Raw genomic sequence first — 24,892 nt, 5'->3', positions numbered from 1 at the left:
AATGTTAACTGCATTGTTTCAACCCGTTAGCTTGGTGTGCCAGTTTAAGATGCCGAGTTAAATTGCCCAAGTTTAGAGGTGATTTCCCTTCATGATGAGGGACTGTTCCTCTACCAATTTGCTGTTATTTCTCCTGTGTGGGAGCATGTTACTCATTCTGTATTATATAATAAAAATCTTGCTGCTTTACGCTCCCAAGTTCCTTATGACTAGTTAAACAATATGATTGCCATTGCCATATGATTTACTTGAAGACTTTGCCCTAATAGAGTGGAGATGGAGAAAAATGCATATACTGAGAGTTTAGAAGAGATAGAAGGAAGTCAGAATCTGTAACCATGACCTTTAGAGACAGCAAAAGGCAGCAAGTTACCATGCTGAACAGGGTTCACAAATGGCTCAAGTTAGGAGTCATACAACACAGAAACAGGTCCTTCAGCCCATCATATCTACGCCAACCATTAAAGTACCTATCTATACTAATCCCATAGCCTCCTATGCCTTGGCAAGTCAACTGCTTGTCTAGATACTGCCTTTGACAGCCACTTAGGCAGAGTGTTCCCGGTTCCAACTGCCCAACAGGTGCAAATATCCTTCCTCAGATACCTTCTAAACTTCTTGCCCTGGACTTGTACTCTCTAGTTTCACATACCTTTGCTATGGAGAAAATTTCCTACCTCACCCATGCCCTATACAGTTTTGTATACTTGTATCAGATCCCTCCTCTCCAAGGAAATGAAATGCAGCCTCCAGTTCCTCCACATAACTGAAGTGTTCTGTCCCAGGCAACATCCCTCTGAATCTTATTTGCACTCGAGTGCAATCACACCCTTCCTAAAGCACGTCAGATCTGATTGCCACAATACTCCAGCTGTGGATTAACATTTTTGTAAAGTTGTACCACAATCTCCCTGCTCATATATTCTATGCCTCAGATAATGAAGGCTAGTATCCCATATGCCTTCTTCACCACCTTATCTACCTGTGCTGCCACTTTCATGAATCCTTGGACTTGTAAACAGAGGTCCCTTTGTTCCTCAATACTCCCTGGGGTCCTAACATTCATTGTGTTCTTGTACAAAGCTATGGGTTCAAATTCCAGCACACCTTCAAATACAAGAACACAAAGATGACATCACAGTAAAATGCTGTTGGAATTTCATGCATCACACCAGAGCGAAAGACAGTATTGTGCTCCCCAGGATTCAGTGTTGGGACCTCTTCTTCATGATGTGAATTAACTGACTGGACTTGGCAGTACAACTGCAAAGTTAGCAGATCCAAATACTTGTACATTCCCCAAAGATATACCTGTGGATGCCAGGAGGTCAGGTTTACGGAGTAGGTAGTCATGTGGCAGGTAGAATTTAATGCAAAGGAAGTTTAAGGAAATGAAGGAGGTTTTGTAAGGACAGCTAAAGATGAACATATTTAACTCTTCATTGGGATTACAATCAGTGAGGTAGTGTCTGAAGGGGCTTGGAAGCATATTCAACAGAAAACAACATGAGAATTTGTAGATACTTTTATAAGAAACATTTGCAGAGTCTTGGGATGACACAGAGACAATACCAAGTGGACAGCTCAGAAGATTCAACGCTGACACAAGATCTTTGTGCCATGATGATCCTTTCCAGGATTTTAAAGTACAGTTCCATTCAGAAAGTGCAAAAGGATGCTTGCAAAAGGTGGGGTGGGGTTCCACACTTGTACATGGAGGTGCTGAGGGAGAGAGTGAAGATGGATGTCATCTCTCTTTGTAAGAATATGAAGGAAGCAAAGAGTGTTTGGATTGTGGAAAAATAGCACTGCTGAATAAAGATAAATCTGAATCAAAGAAGCTGTGAATAATAAATGCAACTAGATTTATGAAAATACAAATATCACGATTTTTAATAACAATGGGTTACATGTTATCACATTTAAGTAGAGAGAGATTTTTTCATAAGAGCATACGAGGATAGGTTGAGTGAGCTAGGGCTTTTCTCTTTGAAGCAAAGGAGGATGAGAGGTGACTTGAAAGAGGTGTACAATATGGTAAGAGGCATAGATCAAGTGGACAGTCAGAGACTTTTTCCCAGGGTGAAGGGGCATAATTTTAAGGTGATTGGAGGAAGGTGTAGGGGGGCATGTCAGAGGTAAGTTTTTTTTAAAAAACAGTGGTGGGTGCATGGAACGCACTGCCAGCAGAGGTGGTGGAGGCAGATACATTAGGGACATTTAAGACACTCTTAGATAGGTACATGAATGATAGAAAAATGGAGGGGTATGTGGGAGGGAAGGGTTAGATAGATCTTAGAGCAGGATAAAATGTCAGCACAACATTGTGGGTTGAAGGGTCTGTACTGTGCTGTAATGTTCTATGTTCTATAATTGGATCCAGTGTGGATAATGCATCAGCTCAAAACAAGTGCTCTCTCTTGGGAATGGTACATTACCCAGAGCACTTTTTATTTTGCATGTAATTTGCAAGAAAATATTTCACACCACAAAGTCAAAATAGAGCAATGAAATCAAAAACAAAACATCTGCTGGTATACAAATCAGATCAAGAAGGCATTAACAGAGCTCCAGGATAACGGATCAAATTAAGCACAAAGCAATAAGAGAGCCATTTAACTCCTTGAGCCCGTCTGCCATACAATTAAAAAAAGGCTTAAGTGTGACCTAGCCCTTTATTTACTAATCTCCAGCTGTAAAGGCCAGTATTTTATGAAGCCTTTTCTGTGGTTAACATTTAATGGTGTGTTTAACTAGAGCCTAAGTTTCACCGGACTTTCATTGGGATGAACATCCCACAGTTCATCAGCTAGCTTGCTGACCTTTTATGGTCTAAAGTGAGTGACCTTATATTTGCCCACCTTGAAATCCATTTGCTACTTTTGTGCCCATTAATATTTCTTGTAACCTGACATTTTCATCATCATTCATAACATCATGTTCCTTTGCCTTAATCACTAAATGTGGTACCTTCTTGCATCATTCAAGTCATTTATAAATACAGTGAATAATTAAGGATAGACTCATGTGGCATTGCAATGTTCATATCCAGGCAACTCTATTAGTGCCCATTTTCCCCACTCTCTGCCTCCTGCCACTCAATTAATTCCCCAACTAGATCAATTTGACTATGTCCACAAGCTTCAACATTACCCAAAAGATTTACGAGGAACATTATCAAGTGCCTTCTGGTCCTCAAAAGACATGCGACCTTCCTTCTCCAAATGACAAGGCAATGAGATTAATTTGCCACAACCTATTCCTCACAAATCTAAGCTGGCATGCTCAGCTGGAAACTTTCAAGGTGTTCAACCATTATTACAGCTACAATTAGAGCCTCTAGTATTTTCTCAACAATAGATGTTAGGTTTCAATGCGGTACAGTTGTGGCACAGCAGTTAAATTTCCAGACTTGGTAATCCAGAGACTCGGACAAACAATCCAGAAACCAAAGTTCAAATCTCACCATGACAGCTTTAGAATTTAAATACAACAATCGTGAATTTTAGGGGAAAAAAATACATTAAATTGGTAATGATGATGAAAACTACCAGACTGTCATAAAAACCCATCTGGCTCAATAATGCCCTGCCATCCTTACTTGGTGACTCCAGACCCACCCACATAGTTGACTCATACGTAAATCCCCTCTGAAGTCACATCACAAGCCACGGAGTTGGACCAGGACCACTGCATTTAAATGGAGGAATAAATTGGGACAGACCACCCGGCATTGACCTAGAAACTGATTTGGACATGGCAACTACTTTGTTTAAAACCCTGGAATGAAAACAATCTGGTCTGAGGATGTCATTCTTTAGTTGTGTTTCTTTTTCATTATTTTTTTCCCCAGATGTCTGTTACGAAATCTGAAGGCTAGAAGTAATTGTTTTCTATAAGTACAGTTTCCAAAGAGTATTTCTTTTATAAAAAAATTAAACTCCCATACTAAAATCTAGCTCACTGGGCAACACACTAGCTTGCTGGGGAACACAGTCGGCATGGATGAGTTGGGCCAAAGGGCCTGTTTCCATGCTGTAAGACGATGAGTAAAACCTCAAGTGAAATTGGATTTCATTCAACCTTGTAATTGGGGCATGGGGTAATCATTCCAATTCAGTTATTGTGTATTTAATCAGATTTACTTTGCAACTGACAGTAGAACCCACTTGCCCAGCTAGGAGAGAGGTGGCAATTGAAGGGTAGTGAGGGAAAGGAAACAGCAGCGAGGAAATGAATGGTGAGGACGAGGGAGGATCTCTTTATACAGTTCAATGCAAATAAAATCAGGAATTCTAAATTTCTAAATGCAAAATACTGTAGATGCTGGGAAACTTAAAACAGGAAGTTCTGGAAGTAATCAGAATCAGGTTCATCATCACTGACATACGTGGTGAAATTTGTTTTGTGGCAGCAGTACAGTGCAAGACAAAAATTACTGTAGGTTACAAAAATAAACAAATAGTGCAAAAGAGGAATAACGAGGTAGTGTTCATGGACCATTCAGAAATCTGATTGTGGAGGGGAAGTTGTTCCTGAATCGTTAAGCGTGGGTCTTCAGGCTCCTGTACTTCATCTCCGATGATAATAATGAGAAGAGGGCATGTCCCGGATAGTGAGGGTCCTTAATGATGGACAACACCTTCTTGAGGCACCGCCTCTTGAAGATGTCCTCGATGGTGTGGAGGGTTGTGCCCATGATGGAGCTGGCTGAGTCCACAACCCTCTGCAGATTCTTTTGATCCCATACATTGGAGCCTCAGATCAGGCAATACGTGTAGACCTGGCAAATACCTGCAGCATTTTGGGAACACCACCGCCTGCATGTTCCCCAAGCTACACCTCATCCCATCTTGGAACATCTCACTGTTCCTTCACCATCACCAGTCTAAATTCTGGAACTCCCCAACCAACAGTACTGTGGGTGCACCTTCACTAGAAAGTCTGCAGCAGTTCAAGGAGGCGGCTCATCACCACCTTCTCAGGAGTAAGTTAGAGATAGGCAATAAATGCTGGCCTTGCAGTGATGCCCAGATTCCGAAAGACAAATGATTAAGACAAATTAAATTACTAACTGAGATAGGGGAATGAGAAGTTGCCCTGATAGAAACTTGGTCACACAGGGTGAAATAAGAAATATTCCTGGCCATAAGGGAAAGAAAAAAAAGAGCAATGATCTCATTAATTAAGAACGAAAAAAAAAATGGAAAGTTTTGAAATTTATGCCGGTGAGGTCTTGTACAAGAGATTTGCTAAGTACGAAGTGAGCCCTGTGCTATGTTCTATGAATTACTCCCACAGGGTTGACAGTTCAGAGTAGATCTGGCCAACCTCTCCAAACTCATGGAGTCAACAGATCCCCTAGTGGATCAGACACCACCATGCTCCTTGAGCTGCACATCAACAAGATTGCATGGAGATATCAGGGTAAGTTTTTTTTACTCAGAGAGTGGTGAGTGCGTGGAATGGGCTGCCGGCAACGGTGGTGGAGGCGGATACGATAGGGTCTTTCAAGAGACTGTTAGATGGGTACATGGAGCTGAGTAAAATAGAGGGCTATGGGTAAGCCTAGTAATTTCTGGGGTAGGGACATGTTTGGCACAGATTTGTGGGCTGAAGGGCCTGAATTGTGCTGTAGTTTTTCTATGTTTCTATGTAGACTGGAAAATTCATCTAGATGAGGACAGTGACTCTGATCTTCAACTGATGACTTCCCCATTCTGAGGCAGGAAGAATTGAGCAGCTTTTGTTCTCCCTATTGACTCCATGTTTGAATGAAGCGACTTATTCATGTTAAGAAACAATGGTGCCTTCAACCAAGATTCACAGAGTCCATGCCCTCTGTACTTACAAAATACTACTTTTCATGAACTCACCATAATTCTAACGAGTCAAGCTCTTATCTAAACTGTTTAGCAGACACCACCCTCAAGAAGTCACTAACCTACAAGTACCATTTACTGAAAACATCTGAGAAAGTCAAAGCACAAAATAACCAAATTACCAAAAGCATCAATGGGGTTGGAGAGCAAAGCCTTTATACTCGTTACCTGTCCAAAACTGAGCAGTGTTCACAACCTGTTTGGGCTGCAACATCTCTTCCTGGTGGCTTTGTTTTCTCCTCAACAACTTGTTGGCAAAGGCTTCTATGATCCTATCATTGCCAACATTACATTCTTTTAACAAGGACTGAACTGACCCCATCAGAGTTGGGACCTTCCCATCTCTTTCCAACAGTGCAGGGTGTACTTCGCTTCACCTACAGGTTTTCTGCAACATCAATGAATTTCCTCAAGGATAAATATTGCTTTGGCTGATTCTGAAGTATTCCCTTAAAATGAATTTTAAATAGTTGTTTTGGAACTACCAGAAAATGAACAAAAACAAAACTGATGTGAAAATATATTCTAGATAATCTATTAAATAGACACCTAGCAATGTCACCCAAACTGACAATATGTGGCCCTTCTAAAACACAAGCCTGTGATTAATTACTTCCGTTGCACCCAATCTTACTACAATCTAACCTATACCACGTCTATAGTTACTGTGCTACAACTGGCTTCATAATTGCCCAACGAGGGAAAACCGGTTAATATTTTCTTGGCTCATCACTATCCAGCAACGCACATTGGAAGTGGGTGTAATTAGAGAAACATGCAAGGATATCTGCCTCCACCCAGTTTTACTTCAAAGATGGGGTTGCCTTCCATCCTGTAGAAAAGCTGCACTTCAGTAGTCAATTCAGTGTTGAATACTGACTGGTATGGTTGAGGAGCTTCACTCTGGCAAGGTTGTCTCTGCTGCACTTGCTGCAGATGAAGGCAATGGGTTGAGAAAAAGTGCAAGGTTTTCTTGTCCATTTCCTTCCTCTTCTTGGCCAGCTGAGCTTTCTGCTTCTTGTCTCTTCCAAAGCCCATCCGAACAGTCAGTCTCCAACAATCCCAACCATTGGGAAGCATCTCCTGTTTTTAACGTTGATGTCTGGCATCTTCAGCTCATCTGTTAGTTGTCCTTGTAGCAGAGTTACAGACATCCAACAAGTTGCGACTCCAACCAGTTAGCCTGTGGCATTGCAGCTGTCATCCTTCTGATGAACGTGGTCAACCCACTGCAAATGTCACTGAACAATTTGGTGAGCTCCAGCACCTTCATGTTGGTGACTGGGTTCTGCAGGAAATGCTTAGAATGCATCCAAGGCAGCAAAAGTGAAAACTGTTGATCCTTTCCTCGTGCCCTGCCAGGTTCCTGAGGGGTGGACCAAGGACACAGGCTTGGTATCCTCACGGTTTGGTGATCTCCACCAGGTTGCAATTTATCTACAGTCTCTTACTCAACTTGGACATAACAGCTGTAGCTATTGCAATGGGCATGTTGATTTAAGCATCAAGTGACAGATTGGCAGCGATTGTGCAACCTAAATATACGAAGCTGTCAACAAGCTCCTGTGGCACATCATCAGTAGTGATTGATGGTGATATGGCAGCATCCTGGGTCATGACATTTGCCTTGCTGACGCTCATGGTCAAATGAGCTCTTTATAGTAATGTCCACTAGACTCTGGTAGTGCCCGATGAGGAGCAGACACACATTTAGCACTTGAACAGACAAAGCTGAACAGCTTTGTATCAGTTCTGGTGGGTAAGTATACACCTGCTAGGGGTGAGCAGCAGTGAGATGGATATACCCACGTGTGTCGGCACCAGAAAGCATCTGTTCGACCCTGCCGTGGATATCGAAGGATTCCATTGTTGCCTGGTCACAGCTGACCTCGACCTTCCAGTTGTCAGGAAAGGAATAGATTAGACCGAGCTGCTCCAGCAGGCAGCCAGTTTTCTCCTGCAGCTTGAATGAATTGCCCCTGCCCACACAACGTAATAGAAAATGAATTGATATTTGTACAAGGTACCGGGCCAGGCTGAAACTGGTTCATCTGTTCCCTCCCCATCTTCCAACCCTATATTGCTCCAAAATATCTGTTCTCCAGTTCTGGCCTCTTGATCCTCCTCTGTTTCCTCCACATTTAATGGTTGTGTTGTTGGCTGCCAAGCCCCTAAACTCCAGAATCCCCCGCTAAACTTCTTTACTTCTCTTTCCTCCTTAAAGGAACTAGTTAAAAGCTACCTCTTTAATCCAACTTTTGGTCATCTACCTGAACATCTCCTTGTATGATTGTAGGAATATTTGCTTCATGCTGTTTCTGCGAAGCACCTGGGATGTGATGCTGTAAAAGTAGAAGTTCATAGAGTCACAGAGCAAGCAAGTCTACTGAGTCAGTGTGGATGGAAGTCAGAAACAGGAAGGGAGCAATCACTCTATTGGCAGTATTCTATAGACCCCCCCAGTAGCAGCAGATCAGGAGGCAGATTTTAGAAAGGTGCAAAAATAAAAGGGTTGTTGTCATGGGTGATTTCAACTTCCCTAATATTGATTGGTGCCTCCTTTAGTGCAAAAGGTTTGGATGGGGCAGAATTTGTTAGGTGTGTCCACTAAGGATTCCTGACACAATATGTAGACAGGCCGACTAGAGGAGAGGCCATTCTGGATCTGGTACTAGGCAACGAACCAGGCCAGGTGAGCATTTCGGAGACAGTGACCACAACTCTCTGACCTTTATCCTTGCCTTGGAGAGGGATAGGAGCAGGGGGTATGGGAAAGGATTTAATTGGGGGAGGGAGAATTATGATGCTATTAGGCAGGAACTTGAAAGTGTAAATTGGGAGCAGATGTACTCAGGGAAATGCACGATGGAAATGTGGAGGTTGTTTAGAGATCACTTGCAGGGGGTTCTGGATAGGTTTGTCCCATTGAGGCAGGGTAAGGATGGTAGGATCTAAGGCGTTTGACAAGGTTCCCCATGATAGGCTCATTCAGAAGGTCAGGAGGGATGGGATCCAGAGAAACTTGGGTGTGCGGATTTGGAATTGGCTTGCCCATAGATGGCAGAGAGTGGTTGTAGGTGGAGTGTATTCTGCCTGGAGGTCGGTGACCAGTGGTGTTCCACAGGGATCTGTTCTGGGACCCCTGCTCTTTGTGACTTTTATAAATGGCTTGGCTGAGGAAGAGGAAGGGTGGGTTAGTAAGTTTGCAGATGACATGAAAGTTGATGGTGTTGAGGATAGTGCAGAAGGTTGTCATGGGTTATAACGGGACATTGATAGGACGCAAAGCTGGTCTGAGAAGTGGCAGATGGAGTTCAACCTGGAAAAGTGTGAAGTGATTCACTTTGGAAGATCGAATTTGAAGGCAGAATACAGGGTAATGGCAAGATTCTTAGCAGTGGTTCTTAGGTAAGATTCTTAGGGACATTTAAGAGAGACTTAGATAGACACGTGAATGATAGAAAAATAGGGGGCTATGTGGGAGGGAAGGGTCAGATAAGATCTTAGAGCAGGATAAGATGTCGGCACAACATTGTGGGCCGAAGGGCCTGTACCGTGCTGTAGTGTTCTATGTGTTCTAGTGTGGAGGAACAGAGGGATCTTGTGGTCCAAGTCCATAGATCTCTCAAAGTTGCTGCGCAAGTTGATAGGGTTAAGACGACATATGGCATGTTGACCTTCATTAGTCGGAGGATTGAGTTCAAGAGTCGCAAGGTAACTTTGCAGCACTATAAAACCCTGGTTAGACCACACTTAGAATATTACATAGAACATAGAACAGTGCAGCACAGAACAGAACCTTTGGCCCACAATGTTGTGCCGACATAGCTAATCCCTCCTACCTACAGAATGCCCATATCTCTCTATTTTCCTCTCATTCATGTGCCCATCCAAACCTCTCTTAAAAGCCCCCAATGAATTTGCCTCCATCATACTATCAGGCAACGGATTCTAGGCATCCACCACTCTCAGTAAATTGTGTTCTGGTCGTCTGACTGTAGGAAAGATGTGGAAGCTTTAGAGAGGGTGCGGAGGAGATTTACCAGGACGTTGCCTGGATTGGAGAGCATGTCTTATGAGGATAGGTTGAGCGAGCTAGGGCTTTTCTCTTTGGAGAGGAGGAGGATGAGAGGTGACTTGATAGAGGTGTACAAGATGATAAGAGGCATAGATCGAGTGGACAGTCAGAGACTTTTTCCCGGGGTGGAAATGGCTAACATGAGGGGGCATAATTTTAAGGTGATTGGAGGAAAGCACGGGGGGCTGGGGGGGGCGGGGTGAGATATCAGAGGTAAGTTTTTGTTTTACACAGAGAGAGTGGTGAGTGCGCGGAACATGCTGCCAGGGGTGCTGGTAGAGGCAGATACATTAGGGACATTTAAGAGACTCTTAGCACATGGATGATAGAAAAATGGAAGGGTATGTGGGAGGGAATGGTTAGATTGATCTTAGAGTAGGTTAAAAGGTTGGCACAACATCGTGGGCCGAAGGGCCTGTACTGTGCTGCAATGTTCTACGTTTAATACAGCACAGATACAGGCCCTTCGGCCCAACCGGTCCATGCCGATCATGGTGCCCATCCAGCTAGTCCCAATTTCCTGGGTTTGGCCCATATCCCTCCAAGTCCTTCCCCTCCATGTACCTATTCAAGTGCTTCTTAAATGATACTATTTATACCTGCCTCACCCACTTCCTCTGGCAGCTCGTTCCATATACTCCCCACCCTCTGCGTGAAAAAGCTACCCCACAGTTTCCTTTTAAATCTTTCCCCTCTCACACTAAACCTATGCTCCTTAGTTATTATGGACTCCCCTACCCTGGGGAAAAGACTGTTAGATCCGCACCTCTCAAATTTTAAACACTTCTAGAGGTCACCCCCATTCTCCTACATTCCAAGGAATAGACCTAGTCTGGACAACCACTCCCTATAACTCAGGCCCTCTAGTCCTGGCAACATCATCCAAAATCTTCTCTGCACTCTCTATTTAACCCCGTCTTTCCCAATAACACGGTAACCAAAACTGTACACAGTTCCCAAGCACAGCTTCACCAACTTAAGCAACTGTAGCAATAGTGTCCCAACTCTTATACTCAATGCCCTGACTGATGATGGGCAGCATGCTAAACACCTTTCTCACCACCTTGTCTTTACAGAAAGCCAGATTCATATACGATATCAGCCTGTGAATATTTTTCTCATTAATCTCAACTGCCAGCAGTACCTTATCCAACAAGTGATCTTCCTTGGGAGACCCAAAACAGGGAGTGTGGACAGATTAGGATCTATTTAATTTTGGGTGTTGGATAAACTTTCTCCAGCTTCCTCTACAAGATGTTGAACATAAAAAAACAAGAGTAGGCCAAGCAGACCGTGAGCCTGCTCTACAATTTAATAAGATTGTGGCTGACCTAACCTCAGCCTCAGCACCACTTTCTGATGAAGGGTCATCAACTTGAAACCTTAACTCTGTTTCTCTTCCCAGAGGTGCAGCCTGACCTGTTGAGTGTTTCCAGAATTTTCTGGTTTTAATTTTAAATTTCCTGCATCTGCAGTTTTTTTCCCTACCACTTTCCCCACATCTCTTCCCACATCCCTCGACTTTCTTTTAGCTCAAATATCAGTCGATCTCCACCCTGAATAAATTAAATTACTCTGCCTTCACAACTCCCTGGGGTAGAGAATTCTGAAGGTTCACGACCCTCATAAAAGAAATTCCTCCTTATTTGTCTAAGACAGCATCTTATTCTGAAACCATGTCCCCTTAGTTCTAGGGAAACATCCTCCAAGCACCCGTCCTGTCAATCCTCCACAGAACCTTATCTTTCAATAAGGTCACCTCTCATTCTTCTAAGCTCCAGAGAGCATAGGTCCAACATCCTCAGTCTTGCTCCAGAGATCAACCTCTTTAGCCCAGGAACCTAGTGAACCTTCTCTGCACTACCTCCAATGCAAGTATATCTTTCTTTAAATAAGGAGGTGAAAACTGTATGCAGTTTGACAGAGCATAATTGAAGAAAAATGCTGGGAAATGCAACAGAAAGATTTAAGATCTGGCTTCATAACAATTTTTAAACTTGGCTAAGATTACCTTGACCAGAACTTAATCTGATCTTATGGGTTTGAAAGTAAACACTAACTCGTTACCATGAATTCTCCTTCCATGAAGGAATATTATTTGCTTTACTAAAGGGTTTCCAATTTCTTTGTTTGGTGTTCTGCAATCAATTTTTACATCATCTTTAAATTTTTCCACAATTTCAATCCAGTGTAAACTAAATGATAATTATCATTCACAAGAGGCTAGGATTCATTTCAAAAAGATTCTTCACAACTTCAGAACATTTGTGAACTTAACCATGTGATATATTTTTTTAAGAAAAGATTCATTCATAGGATTCGGATGTTGTTGTTGTCATTGTCCATCCCACATTGCCCCTGAACTAAGGAACCAGCTCACGATCATCCACATTGGTGGGAGAGCAGTCAAAAGGTAGACTGGATAAGGACATAGAGACTTTATTCCCTGAAGGATAATGCTGATCCAGATGGGTTTTTAAACGACAATCTGAAACTTCATTACTGATACTAACTTAACTTTAACTCCCTCAGCTGGCGTGGAGACCTGAACTCATACCTTTGGCACAATAGTCCAGCAACTTGATCACCAGGCTACCATTTGGCACAGCCAACTTGCTTCAGCTCACACTCACTCTACTTTGAAATGACATGTACAACAAATCTCCTTTGCCCTTTTGGAATTGGTTTATTACTGTCACTTCTACCGAGGTACAGTTAAAAACATTGTTTTGCATACCGTTCACACTGATCAATTCATTACAACAGTGCATCAAGGTAAAACAATAACAGAATGCAGAGTAAAGTGTCACAGCTACAGAGAAAGTGCAGTGCAGGTAGACAATAAGGTGCAAGGTCATAATGGAGTAGATTGAGAGAAGAGTCCATCTTATCGTACAAGAGGTCTGTTCAATAGTCCTATAACAGTGGGATAGAAGCTGTCCTTGAGCCTGGTGGTACGTGCTTTCAGGCTTTTGTATCTTCTGCCCGAGGGGGGCAGGGGGTGGAGAAGAGAAGATGTCCAGGGTGGGAGGGGTCTGTGATTATGTTGGCTGCTTTTCCAAGGCAGCAAGAAGTGTAGACAGAATATGCAGGGAATGGATGGATAGGGACTACGTGCAGGCAGAAGGGATTAGTTTAATTAGACGTCATAAGCTTAATTAGTTCGGCACAACATCGTGGGCCGAAGGGCCTGTTCCCATACTGTTCTGCTCAATGTTCTTTGGGCAGGGTGGAGCAATCCTTAAGTTATCAACAGGGCATCTGCGGTGGTTGTTTGGTGACAAATTACTTATTCATGAGATGTGGGGCCACTGGCAAATCTGGCATTTATTCCACATCACTAATGGCCCTCGATCTGACGGAGAGGAGACGAGAGACTGTCCGGGGTTTATGATTATGTTGCCTGCTTTCCCGAGGCAGCCAAAAGTATAGACAGAGTCCATGGAGGGGAGGTTGGTTTCCGTGATGTGCTGAGCTGTGTCCACAGCTCTCTGTAGTTTCTTGTGGTCCCAGGCAGAGCAGTTGCCGTACCAAGCACAATGCATCCAGACAGGATGCTTTCTATGGTGCATCAACAAAAGTTGGTGAGTGTCAAAGGGGACATGCCAAATTTCTATAGCCTCCTGAGGATGTAGAGGCGCTGGTGAGCTTTCTTGGGCGCAGTGTCTACGTGGTTGGACATTTATATTGTTTCTTACAAACTATTGGACAATGTAAATTTTAATGAGTATCGACTTTGAATGAACAGTGGTACTGTGTTAGCAGAACCCACCTTCATCAGTTTCTCTACCTTCTGCTCGATTCTGGAGCTCATCCTGCAACAGCTTCACCTCTGGCTTTGGTTTCTTCTTGTTTTTCTTTGTCTATTTAATGAAACAAAATTAGCCAGCTTATTACAGAGCTGCAGACAATGGGAGGCATCAATCCACAAAGCACACAAGTTCCACGTGAACTTATCAACAATCCCTTACTGAGGTCATCGCAATTGTAATAACTGGTCAAAGAACAATCAAGTTTACAAAGCTAAAACAGGCCTCCTCAGCCAAAGATGCTCATGCCAGTGCTTTTGCACCACCACCCTACACAGCTCTTCATTGTACCCAAATCAGATCAACAATGATGTCCATTTATGCCTTCAATGTAACAAATTTAAAATGCTATCAATAAAAAAGGCAGCAAACTATAGGGAGGCATCAGGACACATGACCAAAGGAATTGTTAAAGAAGTGGCTCCTACTTCTAGGAGATTAAAACAAAAAAAAGGCGGGGGGGGGGGGGGCAATATTGGTTCAAGAAAAACAGCTGTGAGAAGGGATGATAGGCAAGGAGGGTCAAATAAGCCCACACGGGTTGAATTAAAGAACAGAAAAGGGCCAAATCACATTGTTGCAAATGTATTAGAGACCTCGAAATAGTTGAGGGAGATAGAATATCAAATCTGGAGGCAAATTACTTCCCTGCAAAAGCACGAGGACAGTATTGAGGATTTCAGATTTCAGTCATCCTAACACTAACGTGATACAGTCAGTGTAAAAGTTACAGGCAGCACAGAATTTCTAAATGGAATTCTGGGGGCAATTCTGGATTTAGTTTCAGTCAACAAAGCTGGGCAAATGAAAGCGAGACTACATTTATGTGGAAGTGCTCACAATTATGTTAGATTTACATTGGTTACAGAAAAGGACAGGTGAACTAGGAGCAAGAATCCTAAAATAAGGCAAGACCAACTTTACTACACCAATAGACGAGAAACAGTTATTTATAGGTCTTAGAGCAATGGGAGGCAATCAAAGAGATTGAAGGCATTGCAGGTAAAAGTGCTTCCACAAAGAAAAAAATGGGTGGACCTGTCAAATCTGGAACTCCTTAGATAACAAAGTGCACGGAGGGAATGACGAGGCAAAAAAGGGAAACTTGCATGAAACACCAGAAGTTTAACACAGGAGAAAGGGTCAGAGTATGATGCATCTTGTACATTAACAGTTACAGAAATCATCTGAAGATTGTTAAGTGCCCAAATGATGTTCAGGTTGATTTATCACAATCCCATCTGTGCAACTGGAGTTTCTTCAACAGTAGTCTGGAGGTTACATTGAAGGACTAGTAACCCAGAGAACACAGGTTCAAATCCACGATGGCAATTTAACTTGGTTAAAAACAATGAAAAGAAAGGTATCGGTAACCATGAAATGGTCCGCCTACCTTAAAAACCAAACTTCTAACCCTGAATGAGATTCAATTTCCTCACTGGATCCCACCCCACAAACTCCTTTTGTTTGTTACCAATTCATCCCTCTCAATGGATACAGTATCAGTGGAATCCATTCAGAACCACAATCATGGAATCGTATTTGACTTCAAATTGAGCAGATACCCCCTCAATCAAAAAAATCACCTTCTCCCACCTCTGTACCACTGCCCATTTCTAACCATTGGCTGTAGATGTCCTCAGCTGTGCTTTTGTTCCAATCAGACTCCAGCTTTTCAAGATGTTACGGACTCAGTGAATGTCCCTTTTAGATAGAGAGAGAGTGTGTGTGTGTGTGTGTGTGTGTGTGTGTGTGTGTGTGTGTGTGTGGCATGCTTACGTCAATAGAAGATAAAGGACGTAATGACGTTGTTGAAGAAGCAGAAGAAGAGAGAGAGAGAGAGAGAGAAGGGAGAGAGACACCAGCCTGCTAGTGTTCTCTATCCATGGATGAGAAACAATAACTGTGTCTGCCACTGAAATCCATGTATGGAAATTGGAAATAATCCGGTGGAGTTCACTTTGTTGCTGACCTATAGAAGGAAACAGGTATTTGTGTGGACGACCACGATTCGGATGCTTTTCGGGGTGAGGAAGTCACTACCAAGTAAACAGTGGAGTGTCGTTTGGGTTCCACCGTGGAACATTTGGATTTCATAGTTACTCTCTCTCTGTTTTTCTACATCTACGTCTTATCTTCTGACAACGGTGGTTGTTGAAGAAGCCCTTACTCATGTTTCACCTTATGGCTAGCGAAACTGAACTTTAAGAACCATTCCTGAACGTGGAGTTTGGGACTTTGTCTCACACACACACACACACGAAGAGTTTAGTTTTTGGGGTTAACGTTCAAGGTTTAACATTTTTGAATTCTAACATATTAACATTTTTACTTCTATTTTTCATATTATCATAAGTAGTGATTAATAAAATAGTTTTTAACACTGAATCATGCTCAGTGTGTTTCTTTTGTTGCTGGTTCGTGACAAAGATCTCCCATCTGTCACCCATCACAAACTGAGCTCATCCAAAACTCTGCAGTCCATATCCTAATCAGCACTGCCCCTCCCCCATTCCAATCACCCGTATTCCCTGATCCATGCTAGTAACACCCTCAAAATTAAAGAAAAAGATCTCTTTTACACCATCTCTTTGACTCTTCCCAGTCATTTTTTTTTTAATATCTTGCTATCAAGCCTGTAATTTTTTTCTCACAATTTTCCTACTGTTGATGTTTGGCCTTTTCTTGAACACTGGAGTCACATCAGCTATTTTCCAACCCATGGCCATCACTCAAGAATCTAGGGAATATCAGAAACTCAAAACCATTTCATTCTATCATTTTGGGAGCCAAACCTTCTAAAGGCCATTAAGTCCACGGTACGTTAGCTTTTAGCCCCACCAAGGTGAGTTCTGCACCTTCGTTCATTCAATACTAACTCATAAAATTTACATTTACCAATTTTCCCTGCATTTACCCGACTAGGTTTAATTCTCTCTCCCTGCCATTATACCCCTGCTTCTCTACTATTCCAGTAAACACTTACTATAAAGATAGACAATTAGCTTAAGGTCCCTCATTTCCCTACACCCCATTATCTTTCCTCCTGAATCTGCCATTACCAACACCGAGTTCCTCCAGCTCCTTCGTGTGTTGCTCCAGACTTCCACCATCTGCAGTCTCGTGTCTTCCTTTCAATCCCTTCCTTGTACTTGTGAAAACTGACTTTATATATTTCTTACTAGTTTACTTCAATGCTGTTTTTTTTCTCAAGTTCTTTGTCATCCTCCAGATAACTGATCAACTTCTACTCTCAGCTTCCCAACAACCATGCCACATTTCCAGTGGCGTTTACTTAAGGGAACATACATTCTGTACAAGCCTTGTTTTTTATTTTTTCCCTAATCTGTGCTTTCTTTTGGTCTCAGTGGATCATTGTTGGGTAGCTGGCAGTGCATCACTGAAATTCTGGTGAACACAGACTGCAATCATTTGGACAAGTAGCAAGAATAGAGGTCACTCTGCAGTGAGTACTAACCTCCAGCCAACTTCAATGGACCATTGCAATTGCAGAATGGTTAACAGCACAGGAGGCCACCACTTGGTCCATCAGCTCCATGCCAGTTCTGCATAAAAGCAATCCAGCTTGTCCCACTGCCCCATTCCCTCTCCATAACCTTCCAATTCTTTCCTTTTAGATACTTATCCAGCTCCCTTTTGAATTTTGTAGTTGAATCTGTCTCCAGTGCTATCCCTGCCAGTACATTCCAGACCCTAACTGATGGATGTGCAAAGCATATTTGTTCTTTTGCAAATCACCTTCAATTTACGTCCCATAGTTCTTGCATGCTCTGCCAATGGGAATAGTTTCTCTATGTATTCTGTCTATACTCTAACGTATCTCCTCACAACCTCCCGTTTCCTAAAACAACCCAGCTTCCCTATCATTTTGACAAATCCCATCTGCACTCTCTCCAAAGCATTTTTCTTCAAGTGTGATGTCCAGGACGAGACAACAATACTCCATTTTCAGCCAAACCAGTGTTTTATCGCGGTTCATCATGATTTCCTAACTCTTGTTCTCTCTGCCTGGACTATGAGAGGCTGAGGGACAACCTTATAGAGTATGTAAAATCACGAGAGGCAAAGGGAAGGTGAATGGTCACAGGCTTTTTGTCGTCCCCCCCCACCCCCCCGTGGATGAAGAGTCTAAAACTAGAGGGCACAGATTTATGGTGTGATGGAAAGACTTATAAGGGACTCAAGGGGCAAGTTTTTCCACACAGAGGGCGGTGGATACATGGAACAAGCTGGCACAGGAAGACGTAGATTACAATGTTTAAAGAGATGTTTAGGCTGGTACATGGATAAAGGTTTAGAGGGATTTGGGCCAAACGCAGGCAAATGGGACCAGTTCCGGTAGGCAACTAGTTTGGCATGGACGTGTTGACTGAAGGGCCTGTTTCCGTGCTGGATAACTCTATGCCTCCATTTATAAACCCTAAGATCCCATATACTGCATTAACCACGTCCTCAACTGGCTCTGCCACTTTCAACACACTATGTACATATTGCACCAATCTCTCCACTTTACACAGTACTCTTTTTAAAACTGTGCCTTTTGAGTTTATACTGCCTCTTCTCATTCTTCCTACTAAAGTGCAATATTTCACATTTTTCAGCATTAAACAGTGATGTCATGAGACCTGCAACCAAAATGCAACTTTCCTCTGGACCTCAAATGTGATATTTACTCAATGAACTAGTCTGTAATTCATTTGAACAAGAAAGTTCTGTACATTCAGGTAAAACCTCCCCAATTTGATAGCAATTAGATTACAGGAAGCAAAAGAAATTTGGCTATCATCCAAAGTGGTTGTGGTTTCCTGCTTCTGGCTGAAATGAAGGGATGGTGGATTACACTACTTCATTACAGGAGGGAGTGAAATTTTTAAACTGTACTTGCTTGAATTGTAACAGGAACAATGTCACTTTGGAAGTTTCTCTTTCACAGCATCTTTTAGTGGGTAGCTATGCACTACTGGTTCAGGTGAATGGGAATAATAAGATAACTGGAGACAAAAAAGACTTCAGATGCTCAAGCAAAAAAAAAAGGTCCTGGAGGAACTCAGTGGGTCAGGCAGCATCTGTGGAGGGAAATGGACAGTCGACGTTTCGGGTCGAGACCCTTCATCTGGACTTGAAGGTAAGAGGGGAGATAGCTGGTATAACGAGGTGAGGGGAACGGGTGGAGCAAGAACTGGCAAGCAGTCAAGTGAAGAGGGGTGATAGGCAGATGGAGGAGGGGAGAGTGGAAACAGGAGGTGATGGGTGGGGGTGACAGAGGGCTGCAGATGATGGAATCTGATAGGAGAGGAAGGTGGAGCATGGAACCAAATAAGGGAGGTGGGGAGAAGGGGACTCAGAGGGAGGAGTGTATGGATTATGGGCAGATGGAGTGAGTGGGGGTGGGGAAAAACATGAGGGGGGCTGGGCTGGGTGTAGGAGGAACTGGGTAGATCAGAAGGAGAGAGAAAAGGGACAGAGGGGAGCAGGTTACCTGAAATTTGAGAACTCAATATTCAAGGATAAGATAACTATTGTACTGGATTAGTACCAAAAAAGGTCCCTGGGTCAATGGTCCAGCCACATTTGAATCCCATTAGGACAGGTGGCAAATTCAAATTCAGAAGTCAGGCACTCAATAATGGTGGCTGCAGAATTATCAGATTGCCTCCAATTCACAAATGTCCTTCAGGAAAGGAAAATTGCATCCTTATCTGGTTTGGCCTTTTTGCAACGTCAGGCCCATCAATGTGGTCGACTCTTAGCTGCCTTCCCCAATGAGGGAGAGCCAGCCACACCACATCTTGTGAGTAAATAAAATACCGTATATAAACAGTGATCCAGAAGAGTAACTTCAACCTGGTGGCAGCTACACAAGCTTCAAGTACATACAGAATCTGGGGCCGCAAAACCATTATACAAGAACCGCAACAAAAGGTTCTCATATTACAACAGCAACAAATCCATTGCATTCATAATTCTGGTTTTGTGGATATCAACTAAATATCATCTTTGGTTACACCAAAGAATGTTCAATCCCGACAGTACAAAATTCTGAACCAATCACCTCTTCCACACCCCCTTCCTGGTTGTGTTGCCATACTCTCAGACTCTTAATCCTACCTCGCTTATTAATTGCATTATTGTCACTTTAGCATTTCTTTTTGCATTAAGTCAGTTTGCACTACAATCTTTGCACCGTTCCATTTATTGCACTCACTGTATTTATTGTTGTATGTATACTGTTTACTCTGCAAGCTTCATGCAAACAAGGAATTTCATTGCACCCTTATACACATGACAATAAACTAATCTGATATCTGCTGTACATACAATTAATATTGTACCATTGCACCTTCAGTAATGTGATACCAGTAGAATACGAGTGATGGTGCAAAATCTAGGGAACCGGCCATTTGAAAACCTGATGCACATAAAAGCACTTAAGTTGCCTTTAAAAAAAACCTTAATGTATGTAACCTACAAGTATAGTTTCCTAAATATACCCTCTGGATGTGGGCATCAGTGGCAAGGCTGGTGTGCACTACCTGTCTGCAGTTGTCCCAAGATGGTGGTGGGATACCATTATGGACCACTGAAGTTGGTGATTTTTGTAGGGTACGCAATACCCTTTCAGTTTGAGTTATTACCAAACTATTGCCTTAGCTGGAATAAATCCTAGTCAATCCACATCCCTGTAATTCAGAGTGCATTACTTTGAACACATCTGTGAAATGGTTCAGAACCATTTGGTTTTTAAAAAGGATACAAAAGCGACTTAATGTAGGATGTCAGCAACTAATTCAGGTGGGGGTCCAGGACATTAGGTTACACAAACATCACACAATAAAATCAAAAGATATCTAATATACACAAACCTTTTCAGTTTTCTTTTCTACATCCAGTTGTTTCACAATAATCTTTTCAAATGATTGATTAATTTCCTCTTCTAATGGTTCGGTTCCTGCTCGTCCATTAGGCTGAGATTTCTGGAAATAAAGAAACAACCACCAGCATTTAGAGAATATATATTAAATAACAATTACTTTTATATACTTTACCACCAAAAGGAACAAGTGTGGGCAGAAGACACAGTCACGAAGTTGCAACTTCATTTAAAGAAATCATGGCTTATCCAGAGTCAGAAATTCACTTTCCCATTAATCACATCGTCAGACAATCAGAATTATTCCCAGATGATCAGGTCAAGAACTTTGAACATTCCTGCGCTAATCTCATTTCTTTTGATTCCCTTAATATTTAAACTAATCACCAATAACATGTCCTGGTCCAATCACGTAAACGTGAAGGCCAATAAAGAACATCAGCACCTCTACTTCTTAGAAGACTAAGGAGATTTCAGCATGTCCTCAACCAGTCTTTACTGATGCATCACAGCTTGATAATGGCAAATGGTCTGCCTAAAACCACAGGAAATTGCAGAGCACACAGCCCAGTCTATCGCAGAAACTATCCCCCCCTCCCCCCCCCCCCCCCCTCCCCCCCCCCCCCCCCCCCCCATTGATTGTGTCTTCACTTCCTGCTGCCTTAGGAAAGCAGCCAACATAAGCAAAGACCCCTCTCACCCCAGTCATTCTCCCTCCCCCACCTTCCATTGGGCAGAAGATATAATAGCTTGAAAACAAGCACCACCAAGTTCAAGGACAGCTTCTGTTATACCGTTGTAATACTCTTGTATGGTTCTCTTACTGTATACAACAAAAATAAACTGATCTCTCAATCTACCTGGTCATAGCCCTTGCATCTTATTTGTCTACCTGCACTACATTTTCTCTGTAACAGTAACACTATATTTTGCATTCTGTTGAAGACGGAAGAGACTACAGACGCTGGAATCTGGAGCAACAAACAATCTGCTGGAGGGACTCAGAGGGTTGGGCAGCATCTGTGGGAGGAAAGGAATTGTTGACATTGCATCAGTCTCAACCAAATACTATTTCAGATATGGAGTCATCAGGGCTCTATGTAACCTAAAATTCACCCATTTAATCCAACTCTCGGCTAACCAATGTTCAATCCATACCAGTATATTACCTCAATACCATGTGCTCCAATTTTATTAATATTGTATAGCATCTTATTGAAGGTCTTCTGAGATTCCAAACACAACACACCAACTGGCTGATCTTTATCTATTCTTCTAGTTTAGAATATCAAGAATTTCCAAACATCTGTCAAACACATTTTTCATATCACATATCCATGGGCTTGTCCAGTCTATCATTATTTTCCCAAGCAATCTGCTACAACTTACTTAATAATAGATTCCAGCATCTCCTCTATTGCTGAAGTCAGGCTAACTGCTCTGGAGTATCTGACTTATTAAAAAGTGGGGTTACAATTCCTACCTTCCAAGCTGCAGTAACTATTCTAGAATCTATGGTAGTTTGCAAGATACAACCAATGCATCCAGTGTCTCTGTCAGAACACTAGGACACGTCATCAGGTGCTGTGGATTTATTGGCTTTCAGTACCATTAGTTTCTCCAATACTAGTATTTGATTAAATGACAACTTAAGGTCATCCAGTCTAGACCCACAGTTGCCTGGAGGTTTTCATTGCCTTCTCCCAACATAGCAGATTTTCTCTTTGGAGAGGAGGAGACGGATGAGAGGTGACTTGATAGAGGTGTACAAGATGATAAGAGGCATAGATCGAGTGGACAGTCACAGACTTTTGCCCAGGGCGAAAATGGCTAACACGAGGGGGCATGACTATAAGGTGATTGGATGAAGGTATAGGGGGATGTCGGAGGCAAGTTTTCTTTTAAACACAGAGTGGTGGGTGCGTGGAATGCAATGCAATGCCGGCGGACGTTGTGGGGACAGATACATTAGGGACATTTAAGAGACTCTTAGATAGCGGCATGAATGATAGAGAAATGGAGGGCTATGTAGGAGGGAAGGGTTAGAGAGATATTTGAGCAGGATAAAATGTCAACACGACATTGTGGGCCGAAGGGCCTGTACTGTACTATTATGTGTTCTAAAACATTTGTTTAATTTCTCCGCCCTTTCCTTATTGTTCAATACAATTTCCCATGTCCCAGTCTGTAAAGGACCTACATTAACTTGGGCTAAAACTTTTCCTTTATCCATAACGTTCATAGAAGGTTCAAACCAGTCTAGTTAGAAAATGAATTGGTAGGCCTGGTAGAGAATAATATCTTAACTATAGACAAAATGCCCTTTCCAATCTAAACAATTCAATAGCTGTGCCTAGTGTGGAACTGACACAGACAGGCCAGAGTCTGCAATTCTGACTGGGCCAAAGTCTGCCATCATAGAGCTATACAGCATGAAAACAGATCCTTTGGCCCAAATCGTCCATGCTGACCAAGTAGCCTGACTGAGTTAGTCCCATTTGCCTACGCTTAGTCCATCCCTCTAAACTTTTTCTATCCATGTCCGTCTCATTGCCCAACAAGGAAGTACAAGAAAGACCAAGAGGGACCACAGAAAAGATCCACCAGAATGGTTCCAGGGATGAGGGATTTCAGCTACAAGGTTAGACCGGAGAAGTGGAGTTTCTTCTCACGGAAGAGGGAATTGTTAGAGATCACAAGTGGTTTGGATAGATAGAGCAAAACTATTTTGCTTAGCAGTAGTTCAAAGACCAGAACATGCAAATTTAAATTTTTGGGGAAGTGATACTGAGCAGATGTGAGGAAAAGTTCTTTACTTAGATGAGTCATCAGCTGGAATTCACAGCCCGTATAGGTGACAGAAACAGTCAATGCTTTCAAAAGGAAACTGGATTGGCGCAAAGAACAACTTGTAGAGCTATGGCTAAAGAGCAGGGAAATGGGACTGGTGGGACTGCTTTACGTAATCTGCAGAGCTTTGATGCTTGACATTGACTTCTTCCCAGCCTCTGCCAGTTTGGCCAGTACTGCAGCAAGGCCACTGTTGCTCAAGTCAAATAGATATGGTGGTGAGGAACATCAGCCCAGCCAACAAGCATCCACACCTTCAGATAAACTGAGTCAATAATGAAAGGAAATAAAAACATAGCAAACTTCCTTTTTAATTTTACAGCTTGCTTTAGCACAATAGTGCTTATTTTGAAAAGCCCATACATGCATTAGAACATAGAACAGTACAGCACCAGAACAGGCCCTTCAGCCCATCATGTTGTGCTGAACTAATTAAGTCTAATTACGCCAATCCTCTCTGCCTGCATATGCCCTCCATTCTCTGCATATTCATGTACCTTACTAAGCCTCTCTCATATCTACCTCACCGCCACCCGACAGCACATTCCAGGCACCCACTGCTGTAAAAACAAAACATGTCCCACACATCTCATTTGAACTTTCCTCCTCTCACCTTAAAGGCACACCATCTAGTATTAGACATTTCAACCCTGGGAAAAAGATACCGGCTGTCTACCCTGTCTCTCAATCTAATAAACTTCCCTCAGGTCTCCCCTCAGCCTCTGACGTTCCAGAAAAAATAAACAACCGAAGTTTGTCCAACCTCTCCTTGTAGCACACACCCTCTAATCCAGGCAGCAGCCTGGTAAACCTCTTTGCACCTTTTCCAAACCCTCCACATCCTTCCTATAATGGGGTAAATAATATTTTTGGTGTAAGCTATGTAATGTTTCAAATTTCCAGAGAAGGAAATTGATTTGGTTTACTGACCTCATTACCTTTACCAAAATTGATTTGACCAACTGCAAATGTAAATTTTCCTGATGCAAATTTCAACTGTCTCTTTGTTGAGGCGTTTGAATGCACAGTGACAAAGTAATTGTGCAACTGTTGTTCCCAGTAAGCCATTATCCTAAAAACCTATAACCAGAAAGCCAGAGAGATCAAGTCGTCAGCTTCAATTTGCCTTACACTAAAAATACCCAACACAAACAGGCCGTGCTGCCTACAAAGTCTGCACTGGTGATTGCCCTGGACAAATTCACCCTGTTGCCCCATCCTTCTTCCATCAGCTACTTGGCCAAGGCAGACTTGTGCATTGACAGTTTTCTCCTCAACCACTTAACGTGGAATTTCACAACCCTACACGTCTCCGATTCTGCCCCCTCTCTCCCAGCCTTCCAGACGGCTTGAAGTTTCCAGCTACTCTAGGCTTAGAGAG

At 42.6% G+C, this 24,892-nt stretch overlaps 1 protein-coding gene across 1 annotated transcript in view; it reads right to left on the bottom strand.

Annotated features, from left to right (window-relative positions):
• The window catches only part of mtdha (metadherin a), a 71,358-nt gene that overhangs the window by 34,421 nt on the left and 12,045 nt on the right, over positions 1 to 24,892 (bottom strand). The window contains exons 2-3 of the mRNA XM_052023535.1: positions 20,654 to 20,764; positions 13,733 to 13,823 (exon numbers count right to left, since the gene is read on the bottom strand). Coding sequence (XP_051879495.1) covers positions 13,733 to 13,823; positions 20,654 to 20,764 — 202 coding nt within the window. The remainder of the gene's footprint in view (positions 1 to 13,732; positions 13,824 to 20,653; positions 20,765 to 24,892) is intronic.

The sequence above is a fragment of the Pristis pectinata genome, chromosome 9, assembly GCF_009764475.1.
Source record: "Pristis pectinata isolate sPriPec2 chromosome 9, sPriPec2.1.pri, whole genome shotgun sequence".
In the NCBI taxonomy this organism is placed as follows: Eukaryota; Metazoa; Chordata; class Chondrichthyes; order Rhinopristiformes; family Pristidae; genus Pristis; species Pristis pectinata.
The sequence above is the reverse complement of the archived record's forward strand: the minus strand, read 5'-3'. Positions and strand labels throughout refer to the sequence as shown.